This window comes from Cheilinus undulatus, linkage group 13, assembly GCF_018320785.1.
Source record: "Cheilinus undulatus linkage group 13, ASM1832078v1, whole genome shotgun sequence".
Lineage (NCBI taxonomy): Eukaryota > Metazoa > Chordata > Actinopteri > Labriformes > Labridae > Cheilinus > Cheilinus undulatus.
The window spans coordinates 19,645,529-19,666,202 of NC_054877.1; the positions used below are offsets into that span (position 1 = coordinate 19,645,529).

Genomic DNA, 20,674 nt, shown 5'->3' on the forward strand with positions numbered 1-20,674 from the left:
AGCAATACTCTTTTTAACCAGTGGAGTGTGCTATTCTCTTTTGGCTCTCATTTGATGTCAGTAAATGTAGAAGAGACACAAACTTAACAGAAGCAAGTGAACATTTCAAGGTTAATAACTCAAATATGTGTGGTTTTAACATTAATGTCAAACGTGTTGCACCTGTTCCAGACTGGGTGCGTGTTTGCTGCATGACGGCTGCAGCACATATCAGATCCAGCTTGTGCTATGACAGCTTTCATACCAGGCACATTTGTGCTACGTTAACCTCTTGTCAAAGCCCTCTCTCTTCATTGTTTTACCTCAATAAATCTTCCTACTAGTGACTTAATTTACTATACAGCCTAACTGAGTCAGGAAAAAATCAGAATAAAAGAATTCTGTACGAACAATGTGAGTTTCTCTACTGAAACGTTTATAAGCACACAGAAAAAAAAGTCTAACTGTGTTTTCTTCTCTGTAACAGTCTACTGATGTGAACATCCATATCTGCTGATATGGGGCAAATATAGCTCTCCATTTATCATTTTCCTGTCTATTTTGGCCAAGAGCACTTCCTTCTATTCTCTAGTTTCACAGGGCGTGATATGCAGGCAGTCTGAAAGCCCTCACTTGTTTACATCCTGTTGACGTGAAAATCAGACCATTGGAGCATCAGTTTATCCCAGTTGGTGGAGTGGGCACCAATATATACAGGCTACAGTACTCAATGAACTGAGTGCAAGTTAAAGTCTGCATCCTGGCACATGTTTGGTGCATGTCTTCCCCCACATTCTCTTCCCATATTCCCTGCTATCCTGTTTAATAAAGGCAAAAGCCCAGAAATAATCTTAGGGAAAAAACAAGCCATTGCTCAGCTTCTACACGGCTGCCACGCACCCGGTCTGAAACAGCAGAGGTAAATTTTACCATTATGCAAAAGTAGGTAAATGCCTGGGGTAAAATACTAGGGGCTCCATAAACACATAATTTCTCTCGCACCAGCCAGTATTTTTGGAACTTTAAGGGGTAAAGACACTCATTAAAAGCACAAAATATTACATAAACTTGGTAATGTTATAGTGGCATAAATGCCAGCTGTAAAAAAATCAAATGTATATAAAAGGTTAATATTTTTTTTTTAAACACCAAAAAAATCATCTGGTGTAACTGCATTTTTTAACAAATATGTCTGAATAATTATTAGAGCCCGACCGATCGATCAGTGGGCCAGTTAATTGGGCCGATTATAGCGTGTCACAGATTAATCAACATTGGCCAATATGTAGCCGATACATTAACATTTTTTGCTGCGCAGGGATTCTGTCACTCTGTCCTGTTGCTCTTCTCCTGTGTGTCCCTGCTGAACTCAGCCCTAGTGCCTTGCCCCTCCCCCCTCACACTAAAGTGAGTGCAGCAGCAGCTCTCCCCCACTCAGTGTTGCCAACTTAGTGACTTTGTCGCTATATTTAGCGAGTGTTCAGACCCCTCTAGCGACTTTTTTCAAAAAAGCGTCTAGGGAAAAATCTAGCAACTTTTTCTGGTGTTATTGGAGAGTTTTGGAGACTCTGATGTGAAAGCATGTATCGCTGTTGCTCTTCTCAGTGAGCAGCGGGTGCTGCTGTGGGCCCCTCCCCATCCCTAAGCAGTCACAGTCCTCGCACAGCAGTCCCTCTCAGCAGCATTCGGACTCACTCTGCTGCAGCAGAGAAGAGGACTTAACACCAGAGAAACCGCGAGGGAAACTGCTTTTTTTTTACTCCATGGTAAGCTCTGACTTTATCAAACAGTTCAAAGGTAACACCCGCACACTGTCCAACTTGCAAAAAAGGATGTATTTATTTACAACGTTTCGGTACTAGACCTTCATCAGGCAAACAGTTTGTTCAAAAGGCCAGGAAGTTATTCCACCATTAAGCTGTGACTTTATAAAACAATATAACACTACACTCACCTTGCAAAGCAGATGGATACGCCCATTTCCTTGTTTTTCACTGGCGAATCCATCTTGCAAAGCTCCCATCTGAACCATTTGGGCCCAGTTAGAAAGTGACAGGACCAATCAGCAACGAGGGGCAGTACTTTCAGGTGCAGGAGAGCCTTGACGTAAGCAAGCAGCAGCAAGAGCTGGTGCAGTTATGGAGGAAGAGATTAGCGTGGATGCTGCTAAAGCGCCAGTTTTATCAGAACTTGACAGCATTTCTTTGTTAAAAGAAGAACAAAGAACTGCAGTGAGTTGTTTTCTTTTCAAAATTGACAAAAGTCAGTACTTACATGTCTATAGTCGCCATGTTTCGCGTTCGCGACAGACAGATCGTTCATCCAATCACACTCAAAGCCTCTGCCTTTTCTCAAATATTTCCTATTGAAGCTTTCCCAGATGGATGTGTGCAACACATCTATCTGGCGTGTCAGGTTAACAGTACACTTTAGTGCCCCATGACAATAACGTGCTCACGGAAACATGATGTTAGGGCACGTCAAGGAGAGCATGCTAGTTTTTTCACACAAGTTTTAGAGAGCGTATAAAAGCGGTTCAACGTTGTCTAAGTTGCATCTTTGTGAAATAAACAAAGAGAAACGCAACTGTTAATTCCCATGTCCACCATTATCTAGTAAAGGACTGTTAAACAGTGTTTTAACATCGTCTTAGTTGCATCTTTGTGAAATAAACAAAGATAAACGTAACTGTTAATTCCCATGTCCACCATTATCTAGTAAAGGACTGTTAAACAGTGTTTTAACATCGTCTTAGTTGCATCTTTGTGAAATAAACAATGATAAATGCAACTGTTAATCCACATGTCCACATTTGTGATTATTATTATATATTATTATATTATTATATATTCTGTGTATATCAATGTTCTCATTTCATATATCGGCCAATATATCGGATATCGGCTTTTTTTAGCCCCCAGTATCGGTATAGGCATCAGCCCCAAAAATCCCATATTGGTCGGGCTGTAATAATTATTATACAAATTTATAATTAAATACACATATTCTGTCACACTTTGAGAGGTTGTGGATGGTAAAACACTATAGAAAAGAAAAAACAAGTCCAATAATTGTCATTTGTTATTGAAATGAACATTCAAACTTTGTATTCCATAGCTCTGATGTCACAGGGTTACCAGATGTCCATTTAGAGTCTCCACTGGACATTTCAAAACTGCCTGGATATCTCTATAAAAAACATTGCTAAACAGTCATTTCTGGTTAGTTTCACATCAAGTTACCAATAGGACTTTCTTGATAAATAAGATTTTCAAAGGGGGCAAGAACAATGATTGGAGAGGAGCCCCATGCCTGTGTTTGCCTAGGGGCCCAAAATTGCTAAATCCACCACTGTCTTTATGAAGAACTTAAGGTAAAAAGATGTTTTTAAAATATATTTTGGAGCTTTTTGTGCCTTTCTTTATAGAGGAGGACAGTGGATAGAATCAGAAATAAGGATAAGAGAGAGGGGGAGAAAAAGGAAAAGAGCCACAAACCAGACTTTAATCCGGGCCGCCAGCATACATGTGGTGCGACCTAAGCAGGCCATCTGAGTGGCAACGTTCAAAAGGATGGTTTCGGAGGTGCACCGATTTCTTAGGTACATGTAGGGGGGGCTCCAAGGAAAAATGGTTGGGAAACACTGTTTTAAGACATCTTCTTCTTATCTTGTGCTGCTTACTTATGATGGATGATTATTATTGTCTGAAATCTGTTGCAAGGTCTTGTTAAAAGTGGTCAACGTGATTTGCGCTGACCCCAGAATGCTTCCAAACCAGTAAGGCCACTTTTAACTGCTTTGCTCCCTCATTATGTGAAATTCATGAATGGAACCAAAATGTTGGTTTAAGGCTTAGTAAATACACCTTATTGAGCCCTCAACCAAGAAGTACACAGAAGAGGTGGGCTGAGCTGAGTAGCACGTCTGTACTCCCCATACCGTTACTGTATTGACTGAGAGCCTCTGGGGACTGAATTTACATGCTGTGTTGTGCATTTAAGGCGAAATGGCAGGCTAAGTTGTCTTAAGAGAAAAGTCAGATTAATCCATTATAATGGCAAAACAAGCAATGAGAAGAATGAAGTAAATTTAGATCCTGAGAAAACAACTAAATTCACCTTATCAGAGGAAGATGAAGTGAATAAAATGTACGGTATGGATGCATACCTGCTTTGGGTTTCTGTATATTGTAGCCAAACATACAAAGAGGAATTAGAGGCACTGACCAGAGACCAACAAGATCTGCATTTATGTCTATGAGCCTGACAGCTGGGAGAAACTCAGTAAAAAGTTGTGAACACACTGTACTCTGAGAGTATGTACTGTATTTCTACTCTCTAATTTTATGTAATCTGATTTAATGATTCAGCAAAACATCACAGAACATAAAGAGGACTATTTGTTGTAGCAGCTACCAGGCACACTATTCTCTGTTTTAAGTTTGTTTTCAACTCTCAACGAAACAGTGATCAACAAATTTATTTTAAAACTCTCATTTTCAAAAAGATTAATGTCGTTCATACTTGATTAGTGATTTTGATTAACAATCTCCACTCTAATACCAATAAAATGTCCTTGTTTGTTGTGTCCTAAAACAACATTACAGTGCAGAGAGATAGAGATCCTTCTAAATCATAATGTTATTACTAAACCTCCTGTGTTCTTCCTGTTCTCAGAATTTGTCTGGTCTCAAAAAAGTATTTTAGTGACCCCATCTTCAATAATTTAACTGTAGCTCGCAGGCTGTAATCCACATAGTTACCACAGATTGTACAAACTCTTCTTGTTAGGCCTCCGGATAAATCCTGGAACTGCGCTCTGTCATCATCCGTCATCCCCACAATGACAAGAGGGGAAAATTTAACGACACACTGTCATGAGTCTGGCACCACAGATAGGTGGGCTGAGCCAGCATTACCACATGTGTGATTTAATTTATGTACTGTATGTCATCTTTTCAGCAGCGCTGTCGCATCATTACATAAGTCATACTCGTGTAGCTCACATTTGTTCTTCTCAGCCTCTGCCTCACATGGAACCAATAACGAAGGTTGACTTAGCCATGCACTTTTGTTTTTTTTTTCATGTCATACAGTAAAAGCGATGCTGAAGTTAAAAGGGTTTTAACAGGGAACGGAGGAGACAAGATGTGGGATGAATTTACTGGACTGCTTGTAATGTGAGAAGGGAGAATATCGGTGGACAGAACATGTCGGTATGTTTTGGACTAAAAGAGGAGAGTGCTTTTTGTAACGTATCCTCTAAATCCACTCTAGAAGAATCTAAGCCAGAGAATGAGAATGTTTTCTAACCATTGCTAGGACTGTTTTATGCTTGTTTGTTTAATATGACAACAGAAACATCTGCTGGTTTGATACTAAACAAAAGCTCTGCAAACACTTAAAGGCAATTTAAAGCAATAAAAAATGTATTTTAAGTCTAATAAACAACAAAGGCATATGGTACTAACCACAATGCCAAAATTCAGTACTGAAAAAATCACCATGTTTCAAAATCATGACTATAAAATAGTAACTAGCAGAGGAGGGTACAGTTACAATTTAACCTAGTTCGCAGGTTATCCAATAATTATGCCAAAAACCCTCTTGACAGTCTGATGGTCCACTTCTGTTGTATTCCTTATTATCACAATTATTCAAAACGCTGTTGTGCATGAGCATCATGCCATACATCACTGGAACGTTATGATCCATGTGATTCTGACCTTCTCAAGATCCAACCATCAATGGCAGCCACAATCAACACATCTGTCAAACAAGTAATTAATTCTAATGTAAAGCTCTACTGTACCCTCCTGATCACAATATTTCAACAAAATCTGTCCTGTTGCATTGGAAAGGGTCCCAATGAGCCAAACCCAGTAAAATATTTCCTTCAAAGACATTACATCCATAAAGATCCATAATTTACTACAAGTCTACAATGATAGCAACTCTTTGGATTTACTCTGACTGAGCTCCAGAGGTACTTGACTCCATATAGGAGTAGCAGTATTTCACAGTAAAGCACACAGGGTATTTGGCTGGTTATTTAATAAGCTCTCTAAAGTACAGGAGGTGGTACGCTATACTCTTAAAACTGCTGGGTTAAAAATAACCAAATTTGGGTTATTTTGTTAATTCAGCGCTGTGTCCAAAAAGGACCGACCTAACAATGAGTTATTTCAACTCAGCAGGCTTTTACCTGTGAGTTGGGTTAGGTTTTTGACCTGAAAATTTGGTTAAAATTACCAGACTGTTGGGTAAAAGCGACCAAAAACTGGGTTTCAGGTTTTCATTGCAATTTCTTTTTTTCTTTTTTTTTTTTCTTAAACCAAACATCCAGCTTCTTCCACTTATCAGAGGCCGGGCTGCGGTGGTAGCAGGTTGAGCAAGTCAACCCAGATATCTTCCTACCCAGCGACACTTTGCAACTCCTTCTGAGGGAGCTGAAAAAAAAGTTGAAATGTTGATCTCTAGTCTCATATTCATCTTTTGATGTCAAACCCAAATGTTTTCAGTCTACAGCAAAAATAAGAGGAATTAGCCTGACTGTTCCAATACTTTTGAAGGGGAGTGTATAATCCCTCCAGTGCATTCTGGGTCTTCCAAGGTCAGCGTCCAGCTGGACGTGCCTGGAGTAAAGAGACAGATGCCGAGCTAGGATGCACTCTAAGTTTAAAATCTGCATTGTCTCTCCACTGTAGGCCAACCCCCTTCTACAGTCAGGAAGTGACTAACTTAGTGGACAACTACACTCAGGGTGCTGAAGTGTTTACCACAGAAACAAAGAAATCCCAACAATCATCACTGTACAACACAAACCATCTAAACACATATAAATGCATCTTAAACCCATCCAAACAACCCACCTAAAGCATGATGGGAAAAAACCACCCCTCAAATTTGAAATGGCAGTGTCGCCCCCACATTCCTCCTCTTATTAAGCAAACCATTTTGCCGGGTCACTACTTCTAAGCCAACATGGGGTCAAACCTACTCAACCTGTGACCCCAACAGTCTTCACCCAGCATTTGGGTAATAAAAATAACCCATCATTTTTTAAAACATGCAACAATTGGTGCATCTCCAGTAAAAACCATCAAAAACTTAGCCGATAAGCCGATAATGAATGATTTACAGATTAACAAATGTGCCCCCAGTTCTGATAATCTATGCTCTTGGATGGTACTAGGGTGTTTGTTGAGTTTGCCGCTGTCAAAAACTCTGACCTGCAAACTGCAATCTGACAATGAAGGTAAATCTGGCTGCTCTGTTAGACCTTCCGGTGTTTGAGCCACCAGAACCTGAGGACACAGAGCTTCTCATCCCAGGGAATTCAAGCAATCAGGCCAAGTTGATCTTCAAACTCAGGGTATGAAAATGCTATGCACTCATCACAAAAGACATCTGAGAGGCGATGACGACACATGTAATATATAAAACACATTTTATATACCATTACTGAGCCATGATATTAGATATGACTCTGGAAATAATTTAGCTGTTTCAGATGATTATGCCATCGAGGGCCAATTATTGGGGGGGATAAAGGGGAGAGCTTTCCGGGGCCCAGCCATGGAGGCCAGGAAAATCATGGTCCATTGTAAAGTTAAGTTGTTATAACCATATTTTATTGTTTTACCTGAATAATGACCACTCTCATTAAGCTAAAAAACACATTAATTATTTATATATTTATGCAATAGTATATAGCTTTCTTGAAATTGTGAACTCCTTTTCTTGAAACATAATTGAGTTATAAGGGTTATAAGTGGCAAATGTGGGCAGAAAAGGTGGTGAAAGTAGATTTTTAAGATAGCAGAAATGGGTTAAAAGTGTCAAAAATGGGTTTAAGTGCTTAAAATGGGTTAACAGAGGCAAAATTATAGGTGGGAAGTGGCAAAATGGGTTCAAAGCAGCAAAAACCAGCAGAGATTATGGTGAAAAAGGGTTAATAGTGGCAAAAATGGGTCAACAGAGGCAACAATAGGCGTTAAGTGGCAGAAATTGGTTAATAGTGACAAAAATTGGCAGAAATGTCAGTGCAATGGGGTTTTTAAAGTAGCAAACGGGTTGGAAGCAATAGTATGTGTTTGAAATGGCTAACATGGGTAAAGAGTAATGAAAAGTGGTTACATTGTGGCAAAATTGTTTAAGTAGCAAAAATGGGTAAAAAGAAGTAAAAATGGATGAAAATTTTTCAAAATATATGGAAAGTGGTAAATAATAGAGGCAAATAGGAGATAAGGTGGTGGTGAAATTGGACTTTTAAAATAGCAGCAATGGGTTAAAAGTGGCAAAAGTAGTCAAACAAATAGTGAAATGCAGTTAAAATGGACAAAAACGGTGGTGAAATGGTATTTTAAAAGTTGCAAAAATGAGTTAAAACTGGCAAAAATGTGAATGGGTGGGGAAAAAATGGATGAAAGGGGGTTAAAATGAGATAAGATTGGTTTTAAGTGGCAAAAATGGGCAAAAAATTGTGCAAATTGATAAAAAGTGGCAAAAAAGTGGTTAAAATTGGTTAAAAATGGCATAAAAAAATAACTGTAACACCAGAACCTAAATATATTCCTACACACTTTTCAGCCTAAAATGAAGTAAATGTTAGCCAGGGTGCTAGCACCCGTGCTACTGACCCAACACACATGCACTGATAGTAACAACAGATCACTACTTGCAAGTGCTCCTCCTCTGGGTTTGTCAGGGGTCCAGCTAAATATGTGGGCAGGCCTGAAGCTTTCTGTGTTGATATGTACAAGATTTTCCAGGGCAATTTTTCTCACATCATTTTATCTTTTCTTATCTTTCCATGACTGGATTCTAGATTTTCCAGGATGCATGGGAACATGTATGTGTGTTTATTGACTGTATACACTGATTTTATGCAGACCTTAAGAACCTCTATGCTCCCAGTGTCCTGAAATTTCAATCAGAATCAACTAAAAAAAGACACTTAAATACCCAAAATTGTGGAGTCTGGATTATAACCTGTTTTCTCTAAATGTGTACTTTCTCTGGGAAACCATCCCATGATGCTTTGCCTTAATGATCCCATGGAAGACAGCACAGCAGCGTCTGGCAGCAGCTTTCGCTCACTGTTATCCTCACATGATGATAAAATAGGATGTGTTTGTCGTCTGTGTCTTTCACAGGCTATCCTCCCCTGCAGCCTGCATCTTTCAAGCCTCAATCAGCGAGCCGCCAAGGTACTGTAGCAGTTCATCATGGAGTTAGACCGTATGTGTCTGCAGGCTCTGCCGTCCTACTACACCAGTGTAAAAAAATTGGAAAAGCTGTGAATAATTTGTAGCCTGGGAGTGTGTGGGAGTGGGAACTGGATGTGTTTAGTTTAAGAAGGTGTGGGCGGGTTGTGGAAGGATTTAAACTCATCTGCAGGCACTTAGCACAAAGTTTTTACTCTGGTACATTTAATGATAATCAAGAAAATCACATTACTGAAGGAGATAATTGCTATATTCCCTTTAAAGGCAATCTATTTTCATTCAAGTGATGTATTGACTCCAAAAAAACCTACAAACATCATTTAATTAATCCTGTGAATTAATTTTATACTTATAATAAGGCACTTATAGAAGAAATATCCATTAAATGAAGGTGTCAACAATGCAGCAGACAGCTGTGAGAACAATTAACACTCTGTATTTGTGCCTTGTAGTTCCTGTAGTAGCAAAGGTGCCATGGAACCCCATGTATCAAGCTCCAGTTGAACCACCAGGTAAGATCTATTTTGAAGTCTCGATTATTGATTAAGAAAATACATTATTTTCTTAATTGTAAAGAGGTTAATGTCGTTTGAAATGAGGCACTGACTTACTTGCATGCATGTGTTTTGTTCCAGTTTCCATTGACCCCAGTGCCTTTGCAGACCCCTTCTCCTTCTCTGCTGGACTCACGCTGCAGCCACTTTCCGGAGACTTCGGCATTATTCGCTTCAACAGAGTCCTAGTCAATGATGGCGGACACTACAATCCACACACAGGTACACCACCACAACAACAACAACAATATTGATTTAGCTGCAATGTCAGTGTGCCACTGTTTAAAGACTTATTGATGCATTTAAAGTCAGTCAAACATTTCAGTGTAAACAACCAACAACATGAATTATAATTCAGTAACTCAAAACACAAGGTAAGCAGATCTGGGGCACAGTAGATCAAATACTGTTACAGTGTAAATGACACAGCATCCTTAAGACAACCTTCTAGAAAAACTTTTCATCAGTGCAGGAAGACCTTGTCCACATTGTATCAACATTTAGACAAGCTTGAAAATGTACAAAATCCTTAAACCATGTTTTGTTTCGAAATAGATCTGTCAAAAGACTAAAGATTTTCATTGCGATTCAGCTGAGAATTTCTCATGTTAATCACGATTAATTGCATCCTTTTTATAAGAATTTAAAACTCCACTATTTTGCTCTTAAAACTGTTTTTGTGTCGTTTTGGAGTTTTATACTGCCTTATATAAGGGTGGCTGATTTCCTGTTTTGATACAGATCTGCTTTTATACAGTGCCTATAAATAGTATTCACCCCCTGGATGTTTTAAACTTTAATTAATTTTATAAATCAGTCATGGTCAATATAATTTGTCAAAGTGAAAACAGGTTTATACAAATAATATCAATCAGATAAAAATATCTAAGGTAGAATAAGTGACTGGACAAGTTTTCACCCCCTTTAAAGTGACTGATCTAATTCAACAAAGGTCAAAACAGTTGGTGCTAGTAGTCTCACAGTTAGTGAAATGGGGATCATCTGAAGGCAATGAATGTGTTTCAAGTGATTATAGTATAAATACGCTTGTGTCTGGCAGGTCCAATCACTGGTTTATCAGTATTCATGGCTACCATTACACCATGAAGACAAAAAGAACACTCAAAGCAACTCAGAGAAAAGTTTATTGAAAAGTATAATTCAGGGGATGGATACAAAAACCTTTCCAAGGCAATGAACATCCCACAGAGTTCAGTTAAATCCATCATCAAGAAATGTAAGGAATATGGCACGTGTGTAAATCTGCCTAAATCAGGCCTCCCTCACAAACTGGGTGACGGTGCAAGAAGGAAACTAGTGAGAGAGGCCACCAAGCCACCTATGACTACTCTGAAGGAGTTACAAGATTTAGCAGCTGAGATGGCAGAGACTCTGCATGTAACTGCTGCCTGGTTCTTCACCAGTCCAAGCTTTATGGGAGAGTGGCAAAGAGAAGGCCACTGCTGAAGAAAACTCATACTACATCTCCACTAGAGTTCACCAAAAAGCATGTGGGAGACTCCATGGTCAAGTGGAAGAAAGTTCTTTGGTCTGATGAGACCAAAATGGTGCTTTTTGGCCATCAGACAAGACGCTATGTTTGGTGGACACCTAACACTGCACATCACCACAAACACACCATCCCCACTGTGAAGCACGGTGGTGGCAGCATCATGCTGTGGAGATGCTTCTCTGCAGCTGTCCCTGGAAGGCTTGTAAAGGTAGAGGGTAAAATGAATGCAGCAAAATATCCGACAATCCAGGATGACAATCTTACTCAGTCTGACAGAGAGCTACGGCTTAGGAGATTTATTTTACAGCAAGACAACGACCCAAAGCATACAGGGAAAGCTACACAGAAATGGCTTAGAGACAACAAGGTGAATGTTCTGGAGTGGCGGAGTCAAAGCCCAGATCTCAGTCCAGTAGAATCCAATAGAATCATAGATAATGTATAGATTACAACTATTTCTACAACATTCTGACTGAAGAACACTAATGAAGATAACAAGGGATGTATTCTCATATAATCTTGTTCTTCATAATTATCCTTTATGTATGAATAAATTAAAGACTTTATTAGAGTAAACATTGTTTGATGTAAAATAACAACCTGTCAAGTTAACCTTTGACATTCTAATCATTTATAATGGCTGTAAAAAGATACTGTTGCATATGGTGACAAACAGCTGAAAGTATTTCATAAATGTGTTTAATTTACACACTATTTCCCTTTCTCACCTCTTCAGGGATCTTTACTGTACCTCAGGATGGGCGATACCTGATATCAGGACTTCTGACAGCAAAGCAAGGTAGCCAAGTCCATGCCGTCCTGTCCGTGTCTAACCGCAGCGTTCAGAGGCTGCAGAGCTCAGCGGGGCCTGTGACCGGTCAACACAGGGGATCAGCTGCTGGGAACTGTGGCTGTGGGGGCTCTGTGTCCTTCAGTGTGATCCTGCCCCTGAGGCAAGGAGACCGCGTGGGCCTGGTGAGGACTGGAGGCCAGCTGGCCACCACCGAGGCCAGGGAGATCCTCTCTACCTTCAGCGCCATCTTCCTGTACGCACCACAGGCCAAACGATAGCTGAGAAAGAAAACCTAGAAAGGACTTGTTCGATCCCCAAAAAATGGACTTGAGAAAAAGAATTCAAGAGTAACTAAACCCCAGAGTCTTGGCTAAGGTGCATCAAAAATGCCTTTAGAATGTCATGGACTGTGCCAGGAGGGGAAACAATAATCCCACTCACTTCTTCATACTGTCCCCCTCAGCCACAACATCAGACAGTCTGCGATGTTTTTTAGAATTATCAGCAAAAGTGTCCCAACTTTTCAAGACAGACTTACAATGAGGTACCCGAGTGTGTTGCGATGATACATGGTCATGTAGAGGACACTAGTTCCTATGCTACCAACCCCATTTTCAGAAAAACTGGGTTCATTCATGATCTTCAGTAAAAAAAAAAAAAAAAAAACACTACCCATAATCCTAAAGTGTCAAAGTGACCGTTACTACTGAATCTAACAGTTGCTTCTACTATAGAGGATTTGAAAGGGTGAAATGATGGTTCATGCTCCAGTAAAAGACAGAAGTTTATACGTTATCACCCTCTTTAAAAAAAAAAAAAAAAAATGGTTTATTTGTAATCTTGAACAGAACTACAATACCCACAATCCTAGAGTTAAGGTGACTGGAGGTGACAGTTGCAGAAAAAGTGGGTGGTCACTATTGAGCTTAGTGGTGACAAAAACTGGCAAACGCATACGTCTACTACTTATGGAAGCCCATTTCTGCCAATAAAAAAACAAATATGAAAGTAAGGTAATTAAAAAATAAAGTGAACTCTTAAGCCAAAATGATGAGATAAAAGTAAGAGTATGAGAAAGTAAGTCATAATTGTCTGACAATTAATGTAAAAATTATAAATATAAGTCAGAATTATGAGGTAGAGTTGAAATTATGAGAAAGGGTTAGGGTAAAAAAAAAAATCAATGTGAGTAAAAATATGAGATTGTTAGTGATTTTTAAGGCAAGTAAAATTAGAGATAAAATGTTATTTTGACATATCTCATGACTTTTTAGTCTCCCCTCTCACAATGGTAATCTTAATCTCATAGTTATGACTTTCTATCTCATTATATCGACTTTTTTCTCTCAGAATAATTACATTTTCTTTCTCTTTATTCAAACTTTCTCTCTCCTAACTAAGCTTTTTTGTCTCATAATTTTTGGCTTTTTAATCTCATTGTATGTTTTTTTTTTTCCATCTAAAAACCTGGACTTCTTCCCTCCTATTTTAGATTTTCATCCTATAATCTCAACTTTATATCTGATAATTTTGACTTTGTTCCATCATTTCAACTATTCACCTCATAATTCTGACTAATCCCATAATTTGTCTTTACATCATGTAATTATGACTTTATCTTAGAATTTTGACTTTCTTTTTCATCATTTATCTCATGATTATGACTTACTATCTCATTATTTGAAATTTATCTTATAGTTATGACTTTATCTTATGATTTTGACATTCTTTCTCATATTTGTTAAATTTATCTCATAATTTTTACTTATTTCCCATTAAGTCATTATTTTATTATTTTGACTGTCATTATTTTGACTTTTTCACATTATGACTTTCTATCTCATAATTTCGACTTTTTATCAGATAATTCTGACTTTTATGTCACCATTTTGGTTTTAGCCTCAATATTATGACTTTGTCATAGATTTTGACACCCAAAACCTTTTATTTATCTCAAAATAATGACTTGCTTTGTCATCATTTTGACTTTTTTCCCATAATTATGACTTTTCATGTCATCATTTTGACTTAATCTCATGATTATGACATTTGATCTCATGATCAACATTTTGTCCTATGATTTCAATTTAATCTCATTATTGTGATTTTTTTTTAATCCCAGAATTTTGACTATCATAATCTTCCCCTTCCATCTCATTATTTTTCATTATTTATTTCATAGTTATGACTTAGTTTCTCTAACTTTATTTTTTTTAACCTCTGAATTTCTCATTATCTTTACATACCATCTCATTATTTTGACTGTTTCATCATTATGACTTACAATCTCAATATTTCAATTTAAGATTTTGATTTGTGATGTTTTTGAATTATTACCTAATTTTCACTTTTTTTTCCTTCCCTTTTTTTACTGTGGAAATAGGCTTCCATAACCTCTGGATCAACCAATAGAAAAATTTAATTGCAGTAGCCAGCTTTCACCTATAAAGGGCAGTTGCTTTACATATTTCCAACAGAAAATGCAGAACTGAAACACTTTGTACATAACTGTTGAGAGTTGGAGCCTATCTGATAAGAATACTGCTACATACTGATACACATACATAGGTTTTCAGCTAAAAACAGATGGTTTGGTTTCTCTTGAAATGTTTGTTTTCACTGATTTGTTGTGTAGCTATATCACCAAGCAGAGCCACTGTGAGTGAAGATCCTCAGTTATAAATTCAATATAGGAGTCATTACATTGACATCTGTTAGACATATGTGGAGTATACATAAATACAGGAAGCAGAATTTGTTTCTAATATATTTGATTTCCTTTGTACCTATTGTGAATGTCCTGTACATATAAGTGTTAATAAATTAACATTAAAAGTCCTTAAATGTGAGCCTAAATAATAACAAAACCATCTCAGACTTCCACTCAACAGAGTAACGAAGAGAAGAGCAGGGCAGGGAATAAACCACAATAAATCATCAGCCACAGTGTGAGCTCACTTCTTCTTGTGTAATCGATGCTGTAGAAGGAGAGAATGATGAATAACAAACAAATGTGGAAAAACATGATATTTAGCAACACAACAAGCTTTTATTAATGTAACAAACTTGGCTGGCTTTAGAAAATGGTCATAGAAGAGGCAAGGTTAGAAGGCAAAGTCCCACTAGGGTCATTACGTAAAGTGGGTGTGGATGAAAAATAAATTTCCCCTCTCCTCACTCCTGAGACTGAGAAAATATTCCAACAGTACTCTGTAAGAAGCAGCAGGAGGTTTTCAGCCTTGAAAAAAAAGAAAAAGACTGATTTCTGTTCAGTCTCAGGGAGTTAGAGCTTTTATAAATATTTAATGTTTGTGTTATCCGATAAAACAAACTTGATTTTGGATTTAAACTGAAATAACCTCCTTTATGCATTGTCGCTTTTGAAAAAACGGCAGCAGGGTAAAAGTCAGTCCTCTGGCCTGTGTTTACTGTTGAACTTTTTGACTCCGATCACAGACAAGAAAAACACACAGACATGTTCAGTTAGAAACTTTATTTAATACAAATATGACCACAAGCCACGCTTTGTTAGCTTCATTAGGCCACTATTTTTTCTTCTTACAATGTGTTTTTGTTCTTTAAACATACTTTGAACCACATTTCTATACAAATCAAACACAGTATACACATAGGTTTTTCTGTTGGTCGGACACAATCAGATAGCAAGCATTACCTCCAAACAGAAAGAAACACACAGAGTTCCACAAGAGATCATACACTGTTTAAGAAAGAATAAAACAAAAAGGCATCGAAAACAGAAGAATGTGATGATCAGCATTTACACTGGATCATTTTCCACAGCGGTTGAGTGAGAACACAAACAATATTATATACCACGTATCCCGGGATCATAGAGGATGAAGTGTGAGTCTTCCACACAAGATGCTTTTACTTTCATAGAAAGAAAAGAATTCATTTTTGCTAAATCAGAAGATATATCTATTCACTAAACTTTATAGACAACTAGGACGGGTGAAAGATGCACAAATTAAATGATAAAAGTAGAGGTGATAAAAAACTTGTGAACTGTATAATCAAGTGATAAAAACGCCTTTGAATTTGAAAATGAAGTGATAAAATATGAGTTGATTTGATTAATTTGAGGTTAATTTGATGAAAATAGTGGCAAACTGAATAACTGATTTTCATTCATCATTTATCATTAACAGCAAAATCATTTCCATTTATAGTTCAAGGAAAGAAGCCTCAAGAGTTAAAGTCACATCAAGTGATGATAAAAATAAGGTGATGAACAAGTGTGTGATTTAAATTATTGAGTGTCAAAAAGCATTTGAATAGGCAATGGAAATAGAATCTAAAAGTTCAAAAATAAAATTGGTTTAAACTTCCATTTAGGGACAGGGTAAGGGCTAAGGTAAGGATTGGATACCAAAAGTTAAAAAGTTCATAGTATGACCTGCAAAACCTAGCTACAAAACGTTTAATAAAGCAGAGTTAGCCGTCTGCTCCCAGGAAAAAAAGCTTGTCCTTCATAAAAACCGTAGCTTGCATTGCTCCATTAACTGTGCAAGCTGCATAGATAACAGAGCTAAAGCAGCTAATGGAGCTAATGCTGAGCACACAAAGCAGCTATATAAGCTACATATTTACCTCATCTGCGTAGCTAAGTTAGCTTCAGTCTGCTAAAGCTCATATTGCTGAAGCTAACTAAGCTACAGATAATGGAACTACGTGGCATATGTAGCTAAAGCTAAGCTAATGCTAAGGCTCACACTGCTAAAGCTAACATAGCTACATTGGTTTATGTAGTAACATGCATTACATAGCTAGTGTAGCTATGTTAGTTTTAGCTAATGCTAAATAATATTAAGTGTGCCAACAGCCATGTAATTACTTCTAAACAGGTCTATGCGTAATTTAATTCTGGATTAGACCTCTGACCTTTTTCTCTGGTTTATTTATGAAATGTCTCTTAGTATGTAATGTGGTTATTTCATGAACGTCACTGCCAGACTTTGTCTATGAATAAAGGTGAATCAAAACAAAAATACATCTAAAACTGGAAATAAGTTGTACCGGTAAATTACGGCACCTGCTGTCTGAGATATACAGAATCTCAGATGACTGGTTTGTGCAAGTGGCCGTCAGAAGCGTATGGTCTGCAGCCAGACCCTTCTCTAAAAACCAGCCATAGTGTTGCAGGTGGGCCTGATGGGCCCAGACCCACCCTTTAAGTCTGGGAGATAACAGACTTTCTTTCCTTATACTTTTGTGTTTCATAGCTATTTGAATTGAAAATGCTTGTGTTGTTAATAATAAATGATGAATGGAAATCCATCAAAAAGATATCTGCCACTATTCTAATCAAATTGCACCAATTTTCTTCATGACATCAACCTCAAATTAATCAAATCAATTCAGAATTTATTACTTCATTATTTAGTTCACATGTTTTTAATCACCCCACTTTTATAATTTAATTTTTGTTACCTCCACCCTTCATAATGAACAAGCAAACCCATCAAAGCAGAATCATGGAAACGTCGCAGCTACAGAGTGAAAAAAATGACGATTCACAGAGACTCATCTGGAACTAGCCACTGTTGTAAATTGTGCTTTTTGTAAGTCTAGTCTTACTTTTTAATCCTCACTAGCACAGATTGTTAGCATGCTGCTGTTACTCGTGTGCAGGAGATATGATCCATGTAAGTGGAGTGGCGCATCTGCCCACAGTGTCTCTCTTCCTATTACACATACACATAATGCCACTGAAGTGCTTCAAAAAGCTTCCTGTATACAGTCAAGTATTTCCTGTTTATCCCCAAACAAAACCTTTTTGGCTCTTCCTCCGGACAGCGGAGAAACGGGATCAGTCTTTTATCTTCTCTCACACACAAACACACAAAGAAGCTAAGGGTTAGCTTTAGCACCCAATACAAACATCATTTACAAACACAAATCCCCTTTCAATAATTACTTCAATTCAAAGTATTTCTCTCCAAGGTGTCACTCAGGCAACAAGAGGTAAATCTAGAACTCTCCGTCCTGCTTTAATTGCATACTCGGGTCTATAATCTACGAAGACCTTCGGTGAAGTGCATGTGGGTGAGAGGTGCTCTGAGCTGTGTCTGAGTGCAGCGTAGACAAAAGTGCGTTGGAAAAAGTCTCGATAAAGCCACTGAGGGAACGTAAGCAAAGGGTGAGTGATTCTGTCACCCCACAACAGCAGCACTCAGTGATTAGGTATGCACGCACACACGCATAAACACACCATTACGTCACCCTTAAGTCATCTTATAGATGTCCTTGCAAGCCCAAATCCTTCATTTTGCTCTCTCTCTTCACATCTGCTTGTTTGTACTCTTCAAACTTATAATTTACATTTACACACATTCTAATACTAAAGCTGCAGATTCTGAGGTTTCTAAGGAATGTGAGGGTACCTTACATGTTGAAAGTTTCACTGCAAAACAAATGAATACAGAACGGTGTGAAAACTGGATACAAGATTTGAAAAGAAAGGATCTTACAAGGCCTACAAGTTACTGTTAAGTGCATGGTAAGCTGTGTCCACCCACACAAAATACCAAGTTTAAGTATTTCAACATTGCATTGGTGATAAATTAGTTATTTTTTTTCAGACAAGCAAAGGCATCACGATAGAAATCAATAACTTAAACATATCAATTATCATAAATAATGACTACATTGTTAACAAAACACACTTGATTCGCCAGAGCTTGAATAACAGAACAAACATATTAAATCAACAGCAAGACAATATACCAAGAAGCTGCTTCTTTTTGTTTTTAAGTCACATCCAAGAGTGGATCTTCACATACTTGTTGGCAAAAGTTTACCCCTGGAACAACCTTGAATATTAACAATACTGAACATGACTCATTCAGTACGGACGTAAAGAGCTCTCTGAGGGAAAGAGGGATGATCTGAAATCTGTTCTGCCAACAGCGAAGTAACAACCGCAGTCATAAAGAGCAAAACTGACCACCTTCAGCAGAATTTCCACCTTCTCTGCAGCCTGTTTACGTAGGTGCTGAAGGCATTTCTGAAGGCTTCACTGCAGGTAGAGGTGTAGATTTTTTACCAGCCGATATAACGACTTTTACTTTATGTTTGAGAACAGAAAAAACCCTCCAAGTTAACCATAGATACCTGCATCAAGGCAAACACTGCAGCCACTGCTAAATATTGCTGAAACATAAATTATGGTCAGTGTATCCTCTTTTAATCAATTTATTTTTAGTTTTTAATCTTGAGGGCATCAGGAAGATTTGAAAACTTAATTCAAGAAAACAAAGTCTCTTCCTCCAGCAGCCCGGCTCAGTCTCTAGTGCTTGGGGCTTCAGTCGTGTCCCTAATGACAAATACAGACCATCCTGTTTGCTAGAAGGTACAGAAATAAAAAGTGGAGTCTAGGATCTTAATCCCTGTTCTGTGAAGGGGACTTAAGAGCGCTCACTGGGTTTGGACGTCTTCACCGGCATGAGGAAAGGTGATTATTTAGGTTGTCCAAGGATGAAAAATTTCAGGGATTATTCACCAGGATTTACGGTTCCACTCATCTCTAATGAATCATTACAGTTTAGAGGCTGTTTGTGATTCTGGTCATTACCCTGTTACTGTGTTGAACTCAATGTACATTATTGTTTATGTGCGTATCTGAGAACTACATAGGAAAGTCTGTGTATTTCCTAAAGATGCATTCAAGTGCACAGTCCAGTGGTGGAGATATGAATACCTGGGTATCCATATGAGCTGGATCAGAGGAGCTCGTCAGGGTCGATGACTGGTATGGGTTGTCTCCAGTAACAGAACGAGCTGTACTCTGGCATGACAAAGGCCTCGTTCTGCTCCTTACTCAACAGAGGGAACACATGCTCCACCAGCTCACTTAGCCTGCCGTAACTGTGGACAAAAAGACAAGGTTAAAGGCAAAAGTGGTGATAGATGATGGCAGAAATTCAAGCAGCTATGGCAGTCGTGTGATAAGAAGACCGATGAAGATCTAGAAATAAAATGAAAGTATTTTAGACAAAACAGGCTTTAGACAACACAGAAAAATCTTACAAACTATCCAATAATTACTTTCATTTAGCTCTGGTTAGTCCTCCAGTTCCTTAGGAAACATGAGACTCTAGAGCAGTGTTACTCAACCCTCATCAACGCAGGAGCCATATTGTTGGAAAAAACAATCCAAACCTGATGGTGGGGAGGGGGGTACTAAATAAAAAATATTTCCCTTATTTATAGTCAATTAATGCAGTTACTTGGGCTAAAGAGCTAGTTTAAGCCTTTATTTTTTTATCCCCATTGTCAACTCCATCAGATGTTCGTTAACTCCATCAGAAGTTCATCGACTCCATCAGCTCAGATGATGTTATTTTAACATGGTTAATATTAAAGATAAAGTTAGGTAATCATATAAAACTAAAATGAGATATTTCAAAAAGGTGAAAAAAGAAGAAACAAAACAATGCATTTTATTGCTAAATATTGTTACTGAATACCAGTTGTAGATAACTGAAAACTTGACCTTCATCTTGAATCAGTGAAATAAAAATTAAATACACTATATTGTGTCTGATAGAGTTGACAATAATCAAGATGATCAGCAATAAAATCA

The 20,674-nt window shown here is 37.9% G+C and overlaps 2 protein-coding genes across 4 annotated transcripts in view; one reads left to right on the top strand and one right to left on the bottom strand.

Moving 5' to 3' along the window:
• Positions 1-15,009, top strand: part of emilin2a (elastin microfibril interfacer 2a) — a 35,394-nt gene extending 20,385 nt beyond the window's left edge. The window contains exons 6-9 of the mRNA XM_041802959.1: positions 9,138-9,191; positions 9,662-9,721; positions 9,845-9,985; positions 12,013-15,009. Of these exons, the coding sequence (XP_041658893.1) occupies positions 9,138-9,191; positions 9,662-9,721; positions 9,845-9,985; positions 12,013-12,347 (590 nt within the window). The 3' untranslated portion in view covers positions 12,348-15,009. The remainder of the gene's footprint in view (positions 1-9,137; positions 9,192-9,661; positions 9,722-9,844; positions 9,986-12,012) is intronic.
• Positions 15,010-15,547: 538 nt separating this feature from the next.
• Positions 15,548-20,674, bottom strand: part of lpin2 (lipin 2) — a 35,388-nt gene continuing 30,261 nt past the window's right edge. For all 3 annotated transcript variants that reach the window (XM_041802961.1, XM_041802960.1, XM_041802962.1), the window contains exon 20: positions 15,548-19,956. In XM_041802961.1, the coding sequence (XP_041658895.1) occupies positions 19,812-19,956 (145 nt within the window). In that variant the 3' untranslated portion in view covers positions 15,548-19,811. The remainder of the gene's footprint in view (positions 19,957-20,674) is intronic.